The sequence below is a fragment of the Stenella coeruleoalba genome (assembly GCF_951394435.1).
Source record: "Stenella coeruleoalba genome assembly, chromosome: 14".
Lineage (NCBI taxonomy): Eukaryota > Metazoa > Chordata > Mammalia > Artiodactyla > Delphinidae > Stenella > Stenella coeruleoalba.
This window is the reverse complement of record NC_137160.1, coordinates 83,343,197-83,356,291: the sequence shown is the minus strand read 5'-3', so window position 1 is coordinate 83,356,291 and position 13,095 is coordinate 83,343,197. Positions and strand designations below refer to the sequence as shown.

The 13,095-nt window shown below is 49.9% G+C and overlaps 1 protein-coding gene across 3 annotated transcripts in view; it reads left to right on the top strand.

Moving 5' to 3' along the window:
- The window catches only part of RILPL1 (Rab interacting lysosomal protein like 1), a 44,082-nt gene extending 31,542 nt beyond the window's left edge, over nt 1-12,540 (top strand). Inside the window, exons 5-8 of one of the 3 annotated variants that reach the window (XM_079942690.1) lie at nt 1,337-1,419; nt 3,331-3,423; nt 9,945-9,968; nt 11,694-12,540. In XM_079942690.1, the coding sequence (XP_079798816.1) occupies nt 1,337-1,419; nt 3,331-3,423; nt 9,945-9,968; nt 11,694-11,838 (345 nt within the window). In that variant the 3' untranslated portion in view covers nt 11,839-12,540. Of the gene's footprint in view, nt 1-1,246; nt 1,420-3,330; nt 3,424-9,944; nt 9,969-11,693 lie in introns of all 3 variants that reach the window. The other 2 variants (XM_079942688.1, XM_079942689.1) reach the window with 2 other exon arrangements.
- Nucleotides 12,541-13,095: the final 555 nt, after the last annotated feature.

Genomic DNA, 13,095 nt, shown 5'->3' with positions numbered 1-13,095 from the left:
AGAACTGAAAACAGGTGTTCACACAAACCTTCATACACAGATGTTCATGGTAGCATTGTTCCCCATAGCCAAAAGGTGGAAACAACCCAAATGTCCATCAGTGGATAAAAGGATAAATAAAATGTCTCTTCACACAGTGGAATATTATTCAGCCGTGAAGAGGAATGAAGTACTGACACAGGCTACAATGTGGATGAACCTTGAAAACATGATGCTGAGTGAAAGAAGCCAGACACAAAAAGCCACATATCATATGATTCCATTTCTAGGAAATGTCCAGAAAAGGCAGATCCATAGAGACGGAAAGCAGATGGTGGTTGCCAGGGGCTTGCGGGGGGGGGGGGGGGCAGGGGGATGGGGAGTGACTGCTCACGGGTGTGGAGTTTCCTCTGGAAAGTGTTTTGGAACTAGGTAGAGGTGGTAGTTGCACAGCACTGTGAATGTCCTAAACACCACCCACTGCATTGCGCATTTGAAAATGGAAATTTTATGTCAAGCGAATTTTATCACGGTTTTTTTTTTAAAAGCTCCTTGCTGTGGAAGAGGGCAGGAGGATGGGATTTGGGTGTGGAGCAGGGTGATTTAACAGGCTAGGATCCATCTGTGTGACCTGTGTGGAAAAGAAAGAAATGCCCTGCGTGTGAACATTGGCTGCGATGTTACCCACCCCCCCCGCCCCAACCAGGGCTTCCACCAAATTCCAGTGAAAAGATGCTCACAGCCACTGGGGAGGAGCAGGCTTGACCAGAAGGCCAGTAACAAATGGGAAACTGTATATGACTTAATATCAAATGAAAAGGAATAGAGAATTGCGCATTGGCTCTGATTCCAACAACTTTGGCCAAATTAGCAATGCACTTGGCTAGAAAATGAGTCAAGAACACGGGAAAGGGAAAGCAGGCAGATTGAAGAGGGTGGCAGCATTGGGTAGTACACGGTTTCTTCTCCTCGGACACCTTTTCATGTTATTTGTCATAAAACCCTGGGTCAGGTGGGGAGGCACCAGGACTGCGGGTCTGGCTATCGAGAAGTCAAACAATGTGCAGGTGGCCGCTGGCTTTGGCCTCCCGAGGGATGCTGACTGCACAGAACATGAGCAGAGGCCACCCTCGAGTTCTTAAAATAGCGTCCTCAGCAAGCTGCTCAGGCCCTGGGAGGGTGGGAAATTCGGGCTCCGGCAGGATGCGGAGTGGGTGCTGGTGGCGGCGGCCAGGAATTCATTAGCAGCATCTCTGCCCTCCTCCAGATGGAGCTGGGTGGAGACGGGTGTGTCTCCGAGGCAGAGAAGGTGGCCATGGATCTCAAGGACCCCAACCGCCCCCGGTTCACACTGCAGGAACTGCGGGACGTGCTGCACGAGAGGAACGAGCTCAAGTCCAAAGTGTTTTTGTTGCAGGAAGAACTGGCATACTATAAGAGGTGAGTGCCCCTGGGAGCTCCCAGGCTGGCTCCTTTCTGAGGTTGTGCAGAGTCTGGGGACAAATTCACACCTGGAAGACAAGGATTGCATCTGTATTCGTTGTGGGGACCATCTCTGGCCTGAAGCACATACATACCGACTCATAATTCCTTTCTGAAAGTCGGGCTCAGGTGCACTCCTGTTAGAAAAGAATATTATGTATACTGTATCACCTTATTACCTTATACTGCCAGCGAGCTCTGGGGCAGCTCTCCCAAAGTCAAACACGTGAATATTTTTGCAGCAAAAGATACGAACATTCCTACTAAATGGGATAAATAAAGACTATAAACAGCCTCACGAGATTTCATTTCAGGTTTTGCCACCAAGTGAATGACCAAAAATAAAAGAAAACAAAACGAATTTTGGTTTTTAGAGCCTTTTGGATTTTGGAATTAGAGATAAGAGATGGTGGAGCGATAGAGCCTAATATTTGATCATTTAGTCCGTCCGTGGCCAATGAACTCCTTGTACATATTAGAGCCACACTGTCTGATACACTAGCCACTAGCCACATGTGGCTATTTAAATTTAAATGAGTTAAACTTAAGTAAAATGTAAAATTCAGTTCCTCAGTTGCACTCGGCGCATTTCAAGCGTTCCACTGACACGTGTGGCTAGTGGCCACTGTATTGAACAATGAAGAGATAGAATATTTCCATCCTCGTGGAAAGTTCTGTGGACAGCACTGCACCTGGCTTAGAGCACCATCTAATACCATGCCACCTCACACTTGTTCCGCTTTGTACACACTACCCTGCTATCGGTTCCTCAAAACACACCACGCTCGGTTCTACCTCAAGACCTTTGCACATGCTGCTCTTGCAGCTGGGAAAACATTCCCCTTGGTTCTTCCCATGGTTGGCTCCTGGTCATTCAGGGTTCGGGTCAGATGTCACCTCCTGAGAGAGGCCTTCCTTCTCCATCAACAACCCTCCAAAGGAGCGCTCTGTTTTAGTCACTGTCTATCACTTTACCCAGTTTTACTTTCTTCATGGCTCTTTTCATCGTCTCACATTATCCTGTTTATGAACATGCTTGTTTTATTGTCTGTTTCCGCATTAGACTGCAACAACATGAGACCAGAAACCTTATTTGTCTTGTTCATGACTAAGTTCCCTGCACTTAGGATGCAGCTTAGCTCAGAGTAGACGCACAACAGCTACCTGTTGAATGGAAAGCTGGAAGGAAGGACAGAGGCACCGGATGTGGTCCCTGCCCCAGTAGGGAAGATAAGACATCAGAGAAAATACAGTGCCACACATTTTTATCGAAAACCCACTGTGAGTCTGCCACATGAGAAAGGTTTATGACAGTGTGTGCACTGGCTGTTCAAAGAAGAGAGAAATCACTTCTGGCTTGGGAATGGGGCGGAAATCAGGAAGGCTTCATGGAGGAGGTGGCATTTGAACTGGGCCTTCCCTGAAGGATAGGGGGGTACGTTTCAGGTATGGAAGATGTTGTGGGTGGCATACTCTAGGCAGAATAAACCACAAAGGTGTGGAGACAAGGAAGCATTTGGCAAGAACAGAAAATAGGAAGCCATTCTTTTCGGCTAGAATCTCCAAAGTAAACTTAAAATAGAGATGTGGGTACCTTCCTGAAATTTCTCACATGTGACCAACTGGGCCAAAGGGCCTGCAGGCACCTGTGTCCGTTGCCTCCAGGACTGATCCTTCCTCTTAACTGGCCATTCCAGAGGCCAGCCCCCGAGGCAGAGAGCCTATGGGGCAAAGGCCACCATTGCTGTCCTCCTGGGTCCCTTATTTTCACTCCCTGAAAAAGTACATGCCCTCCCAGACCATCAGAGAGAATATTCCAGCTCTCATGGAATTTTTGACTCTTATCTCACACCTCTCAACTCCTTCCAGTGAAGAAATAGAAGAGGAAAATCGAATACCCCAACCTCCACCCGTCACCCACCCGAGAATGTCCCCCCAGCCGGAGTCTGGGATCAAGCGACTGTAAGTGCTGCGCTCCCGGCGTCTGGGGCTGCTCGCTCGCGGCTGAGCTGGCGGCTCACACGGCCTCTCACTTCTCCTGGGCACCTGCTCCAGGGCTGGGCTTGTTACTAACCACCTCCCGCGGGGCTCGGCCTAAGCCCGGGGCACGCTGGGCCTGGCCCTTGACTGCAGAGTCACCTCTGTACTTTGAAGGCTGAGTTCCTCCTTGCGGGGGGTCCCTGGGCAGAGAGGTTTGGGGAAGGCCTAGGGGGTGGGAAAGGGCTGGGGCCTGGCCTTGCTTGAGTGTGTCAGTCGGGGCATGTCTTTGAGGACAGCAAATACTGCATGGTGGGAAAGGTTCACGCATCTTAAGGCCTTGAAACCCCAGCTCCGAGATGTCTGAATGGCCGCGGGTCCACCCCATATATGCTTTTCTGTGATGACTTCACCTGTCCATCTGTCTCTCCATTAAGTATTCATTGGTGCATAATACAAGCAGCACTGGGCCCTGGTGGCTGTGGGGGACACACAAGAGAAAGAGCGGCCTAGTCCTAGCCCTCAACTAGACTTAAAGATACTTCGGAGTCCTTGCATCAAAAGACTCCTTTGAGATTTGAATGAGAGTTTGCAGACCCTTTCAGCGGCGGTGGGGGTGGGGGAGGTGTGAGGGTGGAGTCATACAGTCTTGCAAACAGTTTTAGGTTCGTTGACCCCTGTAGCCCTTCAGATAAAGGGTTAAAGCTCTGGTCTAGTTAGCTAATATCTAGTAAGAACCTACTATGTGCTAACATCTAGTAAGATCCTACTACGTGCTAATATCTACTAAGAACCTATCTGCCGGGCGCCGTTCCTGCAGATAATGGCACTGAGTCCTCACCATAGCCCTGTGAGGTGAGGGCACTGTCCTCCCCATTTTACAGTTAAGGAAACTGAGGCACTGAAGTCAATCACCTGCCTAGGGTCATACAGCTAATAAGAGGCAGAGCCAGGGTTCGAACCCAGGCAGCCTGGCCCAGAGCCCACGTTTCAAACTCTGCAGGAGGGCCTTCTGCTCCCAGTTGTCTTGGGGCCTCATTTTGTCCCCTGAGAGGGTCTTCCTGACTCTCAGCCTTGCACCTTCTTAGAGAAGAGGCTTCGGTTCTTCCCCCCAAACCCTGGTAGAAGCTTTGTGAAGGCGAGTGGCATGGGTTGGAAAGCCAACTGGGGTGTGTGGGGAGAGGAACTGGGGTGTTACTCGGATGCCTCAGCCCTTTTTTTTTTTTTTTTTTTTGTGGTACACGGGCCTCTAACTGTTGTGGCCTCTCCCGTTGCGGAGCACAGGCTCCGGACGCGCAGGCTCAGCGGCCATCGCTCACGGGCCCAGCCGCTCCGCGGCATGTGGGATCTTCCGGACCGGGGCACGAACCCGTGTCCCCTGCATCGGCAGGCGGACTCTCAACCACTGCGCCACCAGGGAAGCCCCGCCTCAACCTTTAAATTCCACTTTTGTTTGGAAATTCTTGGCTACTTCTTGTCCTGTGAATTGACGTAATCCACGGTGTTGGGGGATAGGAAGGGAACGCAAAATGTGTGTAACTGCTGGACCCTCTGCTCTTAGAAAGGGGCAACTTGCTCAGATACCAGGCCCTGGGAAAGGCTAGCCGCCCTCTGGAGTGTGTGGATTAACACGTGGCTCCTTTCCAAGCCTCTCCTGCCAGCTTCACGTTGCTTGTTTGCTTGGCCCTCGGTCAAGCAGATCCGCTGGATTTGGGAGGGGCTGTGGTCCCCAGTTCTGGTGAGGGATAAATATTTCCTGGGGGTGAAGCTTGGAATCAGATAGGCTTCCTCTGGGTCCCAAGACCATGTTGGCCACGTATTAGTTTGTAATCTCCCACTGGCACTTGAAACACAACTCAAAGTAATTTAAAGAAAGAAAAACTGTTGGCCAAGCAGCTAGAGATTTTCGGGTCATCCTGGCTTCAGGCTCAGCTGGACCCAGGTCTTGTTCTCAGGGCTCTGCCTGGTTCCGTCTGCCTCAACCTGTTTTCCTTTCTGTGGGCTGTATTCTTGGGCCTGCTGACCCCTCAGGGTGGCAGTATGGCCGCCATCAGCTCAGGCTTCTGCTTTCTTGTCTGAAACTCCAGTGGGAGGAGAGAATCTCCCACAGAAGTCACAGAATTGAGTCTCCTTGGCTCTGACTGGGTCACATGATCACCCCACAGGGCAGTGCATCCATAGGTCTGGTCTGGGTCTCATTCTCACGCCTGAAACTTAGAGTAGCTTTAACTCTATCCAGTTCCCATGGACAGGGATTTGGGGAAGGACAGACCCCAAGCAAGATCAGTTTGCTGAGCAGACGGAAGTAACCGGCGTCCACTGTAGCCTCATCCTGGGGGAGAGGGAGCCCTTTGGTCTCAATTCTATGATGTACTCAGTATCCTTGGTTAGGGTTTCCCATCCAGTGCTTGCTAAGAAATGGGATTGACTTCGCTTAGACCCTGATCTGTCCACCAGCCCCACTTGCATGTAAGGATGAGCAGAAGTGACCTTAAATGCTTTGGGTTGAAACCTGGGGAAATTGAGAATAAGTTCATGAGCCCACACAGTTCCTCCCATAGCTAAGGGAGGGGTGAGACCAAGAGACCAGCATCTATCTTCTTCTTTCAGCAGTTCCTTCCCTTTAACAATCAGACATTTCTAGCATCTCTGCTCCAAGTGCTGCGTTTACAGCATCTCTGGCACTGTAATTCCAAGTCATATGTAATTCTAAGACTTCCTTCTGAAGCGGGGATGTTCTGACTTCCTAGTTTTCCACTCCAGCCCCCTTTCTCTGAAACAGGTACTTAAGAGTTGGTTTTTGCAAATCTCAAACTGGGTAAAATCCAGAGGAAAGTTGTCAGAATTAACCAACAATGTTTTTCCCACTAGTTCTTCTACCCACACACGAGTAGGCTGTGGTGTCTGGTCCTCTTTTCCAGATTGTTCCAGAAAGGACCCTGGGGCCCTGTTCTCAAACCCTTCTCCCCTTCAGTTTGGCCTCTGGTTGCTCAGCAAGACCTGGGGTTCTGAGCCCAGCAGGAGAAGCAGATGGAATCTGGGAGTCAGAGACAGAGAGGGAGAGAGAATTCAGAATCTCTCGTCCACGGGGTGCAGGTGGCCAGTCCCATGGCCGCCCCGGCCTTGTAGGGGATAAGTGGAAGATCCAGATGGCACAGAAGGCTTTTGACCAGCCCAGACAGGACACTGGTCACTTTGTCCACCTCGGCCACTGACCGGAAGCTGCATCAGTGTGGCCAGGAGCTCAGAGCCTGGGGCAGGGATGGATCTTCCCTGGGGACCGGGGCAAGGGAATGACAGTTCTTAAGACGGTTCCATGCCGGTCTCCCTCTCCATCCTTCACTCTCGGGCACCCGTCTGGGTCTGTCTGGTCCCTTCGTCCTTGCTTTTATGGAGTATTAGTCACACAGCCTCTTTAGTGCAGCTCACAGCTGTGCTCCAGCTCAGCTTCTCGCCCTCGACCGCCTTTCCCCACCCTCCAGTAAGTAAGCAGTAGCTACCATGGAGGTTCGAAAGGGCTTCACCGGCTTGGAGCACTTGAACTAGGGTACTTCCACCCTGTCAGAGATTCAGAGCTGGGATTAGCCCCATTTCTCAGATGAGGAAACTGGGGCCCAGGGAAGCCCACTGACTTCACTGTGATCACCTTGCTGGATGGATCGAAGTCGGGATTGGAACCCATGCCTTTTGATTGCCTCCTGGCCAAGACAAGACAGTGCTTGCCCCAGCTGTCTCGTTCGGCCTCCCCACCCCCCTTTTCCTCACCCCATTTCCCGAGTCACCAGCTGTGGGCTGGCTGCCCAGTTCCCTTATCTCTCAAATGCACCACCAGCCAGAGCCACCAGAGTCTACATTTCTGGGCTGAACTGGTCAAGGGAACCAGAAACTTCTGCCGCCTGTCAAAACAGTGTGCCCAGAAAACCTTCCAAGAATAGCTTGTGACTGAGCAGCTGCTGGCCAGTCTGGGTTGGCACTGGCTGGGCAGGTCACGAGGGAGCGCTTGAGTGGCTCCAGCCTCATCCCCAGTGGACACCAGGCACCAGAGCCCCCTTTGTGTGGTGCCCGGCTCTCAATCCCGGGCTGACAGGTATACACACAGCTGCTCGCTGCCGAGCAGGGGCGGGGGGCTGACCTGAGAGGCAGGCAGCTGGCAGGGGGCGCAGAGGCACAGCCAGGGAAGCTGCGATCAGAACAACTGGCCTCACATACTGGAAAGGTTGGCCTCGAGCAGGCAGCCACCCAAGTACCCGACGGTAGCAACAGCAGGGCATTCTCTCCCTGTCCCCCTACCCACCACCCTGCTCACTGCAGCCCAGAAATAGCTTCTTTACAGCCGCCCATCACACTGCCTGAAATGCCACTGTTAGAACTTCATTTGGTTTGAGTCTTCCAGAAATAATTTGTCGCAGGGCGGGGTGGTGGCAGGGGCTCAGGGGAGTTTGAAACCAGCTACATCGTATCCAGGAGACAACTTTTGCCCAAAACAAGCCAGTCTTTTTTCACGGAAGTGGCTGTCCCTCTAGAGCAGGCAGCTCCTGCAGCAAGGCACCTGGAATAGAGAGGGAAGGGGGTCGTCCGTTTCATGATCCCAGCGAGACGCACAGAGAAGGAACACCCCAGGTGTCCCAAGGCCCTGGTGCATCAGTTTGGCCCCTGATTGGGCCCCAAAGGAAGTCCAGCACTTTCCAGTGGGCAAACATCTGTCCAGGCAAAATACCCGCCCCACACATCTGGGGCCATCCCCCAAACAACGACTTTGTCTTTGGGGGCTCCGTGTTATGCTAGAGAGGGGTCCTGGTAGAGCTGGGTGCAGTACCTTGTGGCTTAGAGCCCCTGGAAAGCTAATGGTACCCGCTAGCCTGGCCCCTGGGGATTGGGCCCATTCATTTAGCAAATGGAACCCCTTCTCGTTGTCTCTGAGAAGCCATCCAGGTAGTTTTGCCAAGGTGCCAACACCCAGCTAGTCTGTGAAGTTGCGTCAAAGGTGGTCCAGACGCAGAGAATTCTCAAACCTCATTTGAGATAATTATATCTTTTCTCAGCCAAGCTCTTAAAAAAAAAAAGAGAAATCAGAGCTGTTCAAAATCAGTTCTGGAGGCTTGGTTGGAGTTTCTTCTTCGTTTTCCTTGCCAGACTAGGAACCGACGAGCACTCACTGTCAGCTCTGACTTACCAGGCGGGTGACGATGCAGGCTGTCTCCTGCCCGGCCCATCCTGGCTGCCTCACCTTCTCTCCTGGGTCTCCCCTGGCTGCCTTCAGGGCACATAGCCTGCAGCTCATGGCAGCTGGGGGAGACGTGCTGGAAGACACCCAAGAGTAATCCCACGGCAGGTTTTGACACTTCCTTCCCCACACCCGGGCCTGCGTTTTCAGCCCTTGAGGCCACCCTGTCTTCCCTACGTGGTTATCACACGCTGTATCCGTTTGCTAGGGCTGTTGTACCAAAAACTGAGTTGGCTTAAACAACAGAGATAGGGACTTCCCTGGCGGTCCAGTGGTTAGGACTCCACGCTTTCACTGCCGAGAGCCCGGGTTCAATCCCTTGTCAGGGAACTAAGATCCCACAAGCCAAGTGGCACGGCCAAAAAAATACAAAAAACAATAGAGATGTATAGCCTCACAGTTCCTAGAAGCTACAAGTCCAAGATCAAGGTGTTGGCAGTGTCAATCCCTTCTGAGGGCCATGAGGGAGAATCTGCTCCACGCCTCTCTCCGAGCTTCTAGTGGTTTGCTGACAATCTTTGGCCTTTGTTCACTTGTAGAAGCATCACCCCAATCTCTGCCTCCACCTTCACATGGCCTTCTTCCTGTGTGCGTGTCCGTGTCCAAATTTCCCCCTTTTATAAGGACACCAGTTGTATTGGATTAGGGCCGCCCCACTCCAGTATGACCTCACCAAAACTAGTTACATCTACAAGGATTCTCTTTCTAAATAAGGCGACATTCAATAAATAAATAAATAAGGGACATTCTGAGCTCCTGGGAGTTAGGACTTTTCCAACTATGAATGGGGGGCACTGGGGGCCATAATTCCACATCAACCATAAGCAAACCCTTCGGCTGACCTGTCTGTGGAGTGTGTTTCTTTTTCATGCCGCCCCTGTTTTTATCTTCTCTGTGTCTATCTGTACTTTTCTAACCAGGATGTTTACAGCCATAATGCCCATGGTAGCAGCCGGACTGATAATAGATGACCCCACCCTGCAGCCTGTCCGACGACTTGTGTCCCTCGTAGGCACTGCATTTTTCTGGTTTCCTTTTGAGCTGTGCCTTTGGAATGTCTGCTGCAGCTACTGCTGGGGCTGGCCTGTCTCCTCTGGCCCCTTCAGCTGCATGGCCGTCACCTGCGTGTTCCCATTTGAAGTGGGTGTGGAGTGCGATTTCAAACGTGCGGCTCATGACGCTGCATATGCACGAGTGAAGCCTCGGAATTCTCGGCTCTGTCACCAATAATTCTTTCTGTCTTTTCTGTTTCCATTCTAAAACCACCTTGTCCATGATGCAGTAAAGAAGGTCCTTTAAGTGACGGGTCAGTAATCAATGCCCACCATGACCCATCCCCGCGCTCCCCCAAGTGACACTAACGCTGTGTTTCTGATCTTCACACCCTGGCTTTCTAAACCGCTTTGTTTTGCCAAGCCATAGTCAGCAAGCCATTTGATCTTGTTAAAACAGGAAAAGCAGAGGAGGAGACTTTTGTCTTGATTCTTTCTGTGTCCCCTTGGACAGGAAGTGGCAAGTGGCTTTCCTGCTTGAATCATGTAGACATGATATGTAACAGTGATGAGCGCTGCTGTCTTTCTGGCCAGCTAATTGCTTTGATTACCCTATGGAAAGAGCTCACGAATAACCCAGAATGAGAAGAATGCCTTCATTTGCCAGTACACATATTGGTTGCAGAAAAAAAGAGACTTTAGCTGGTAGGGAGAATTTCTCTAGACAAACTTGGCTTGCCCCAGCTTTGCAATGAAAGACCACTTTATTCCTGCTAGGAAGTTACTGTAGGATCCAGTAACCACAGAATAGGAAAATCATTTTCACTCAGATGTGATTAAAACTGAACTCCATAGGCCACAGCACTAAAAAACAAAAACCAACCAAAAAACGAATAGGTAAACGGACAGAGGGAACTAAAAATAGTTGATCTGAAGCTTTGACTTCTTCAGGGGTTCCTTCCTATTCCTGCCCCTGGAAAACATAACAGAGCTACTATATTTCTTACCAAGTTCAGAAACCAAAATTCAGGAGTAGGGGAACTTGGTAAAAATAGAAAGAATCTTTAATTAGAGGCGGAGAGTACAGAAGGACCGCTGGCAGCTTAGAGAGGGCTTTGGGGAAACACTCAAAATAGGCCAACTCAGGTCTACCGGCCAGGGTCCTAGTCTCCGTTTAGGTGGAGTTTAAGCTGACTTTGTTTTAAATGGGCCACATGATCAGCTTTTGGCCTGAGATTTCTACGTTCATCTTTTAGGCGTCAATCAGATGGTTCACTCAGATTGATCAATGACCAATAGTCACAGCTGTTTTGAAAAGACCTCTTGGTCTACTTTAGCTGTTGCTATGTAGATAGTTACTGTGATAACTTCTAAAGGCTTTCACCTTTAAACTAAATCAGTTTTAATCACCATTAAATCAGTTCTTGTCACTTGTCCAAATTAATATTTCCCAAATTTCATTCACATACTATATTCATAATGTTCATCTAATCAGAGAACCGTGTATGCTATTCCTTAATACATATTTTAATTGCCTCATTTTTCTTAAATACCTACTTTCACCTCATCCTAAGCTGTAGTAATATCCATGAAATTTGGGCTTTGATGTGCTACTTACCTAGTTTCCCAATCCACATGAAATAATTACTTGAATTTAAAATATTCATCTCTTTACATCCGAATCGTCTTACGTACCATATGGCTTTCAAGTATTTCTTTCTGTGCATCATTAAGGTAAAGAAACCCATAATGTATGTTTCCAGTAGCTTTTTATTTCCACTGGTCATGAGAAGAAATCCTCAGTAGTGCTTAAGGCGGGAGATACATCACCTATGTGCACACCCTGCTCACACTGTGGCACCTCCAAGGTACTGTGACAATGACACGCAGAATGCCCTGCTGCTTTCTGACCCGCACCCCGAACTTTTTCTTTCACACCTCGAGTTGATTTGCTCCCTCACGTTTGCTGCTGGCATTGCAAAAACTGTGACGTGCATGGCCAAGGGCAGCCTCTTATTTCTTTCCTTCCTTTCTCAAAGGTTTAGCTTCTTCTCCCGAGATAAGAAGCGTCTGGTCAACACGCAGAGAAACGTGCGCATCCACGAGTCCTTTGGCCAGTGGGCCAACTGCCACCGCGACGACGGTTACACGGAACAAGGACAGGAGGCCCTGCAGCACCTGTGACCGTGACCCGCCTCTGTCCTTGGACCTGAACCACCAGCGCCTGCAACAGAACCTGGCCGCCTTGGGTGTCACACCCTCAAACCTGATCCCTCCAACAAACTGTCCGCTTTGAGGGAGCACGTCAAAAAACTGATGCCAAACTCTAAAGAAACGTTTATTTATACCAGGGCTATCACCGTTTCTAATAGATGACTCTGATCCCTTAGGATATATATTTAATAAGACCACGAGCGGAAGCTGACTTTTGCATTAACTTCAGTAACGCAAGCTTCGCCAGATACATCACATGCCGCTATAACTGCTGTTTGACTTGCTTTGTATGAAATTATTTGTGTAGAGGTTTTATGATCACATTTGTCATACTTAAATGGGAGGCAGGGAAGTGGTAGGTTTTCATTAGTTATGTTCATGACATTGTCATGGTGGTAGCATAATATGTAGGACGCACCGACTAGACAGGCAGGGCTTCCAAAGTCACAGGATGAGCTGGCCCAGCTTAGGCACAAAGCAAACAGAAAATAGGGAGGCCAGTCCTCCTGCCCAGAAACTGGAGACAAGTTTGCAAGAGCCTGTGGTTCTCTATTGCACCTTGTTACTGATAATGCCTAGAGCATGTAGCAATGTTCAAGGCCAGTGCCTTGGAATCTGCTGTGAGTTATGCAGTACTAACCAAACAAAGTTGCTGAGGATGAGACATTGCAACATTTCTTGTGTGGATTCTTTTTTTCTTGGCATCTTGTTTCAGCATTCACCGTGTCAAATACTTAGTCCCCTGCGAAAAAGACAAATGTCCCAAAGCGGATTGAGTGTGACGTGCGGAACCCTAGGGGATGCCAGATGGTGGGTAGGGTAGACTTGCCAAAGCAATGGCGGTGGGTGAAAAGATGGCTTGGGGACCAAACGTCTGGCTGACTCATGAGGCTGCCCTGGAGACGGAGAGCCACATGCCCTGTCTGCAACTGGCAAGTTGGGGGGTTACCCAAGTAATGTTTTCTCTCCACTCACGGAGCACCCAGAGTGCAAGACTGGGTGCTCACGGATTGAGAGAGGTACGATTTCCCAACAGGGCACTCAAGTACATCTGACTGGGCTGCTTTCTACACATTTTACTATGGTTTGCTAAGAAACCATCAAGTTGGTTTATAGGATCTACATGAACTCCGTTTCCAGATCGCTGAGAAAAATGACCAGACACGATAATGTTGGTTTAGAGCAGTGGTTCTCCAACCTGACTGCCCATTAGAACTATTAGAGTTT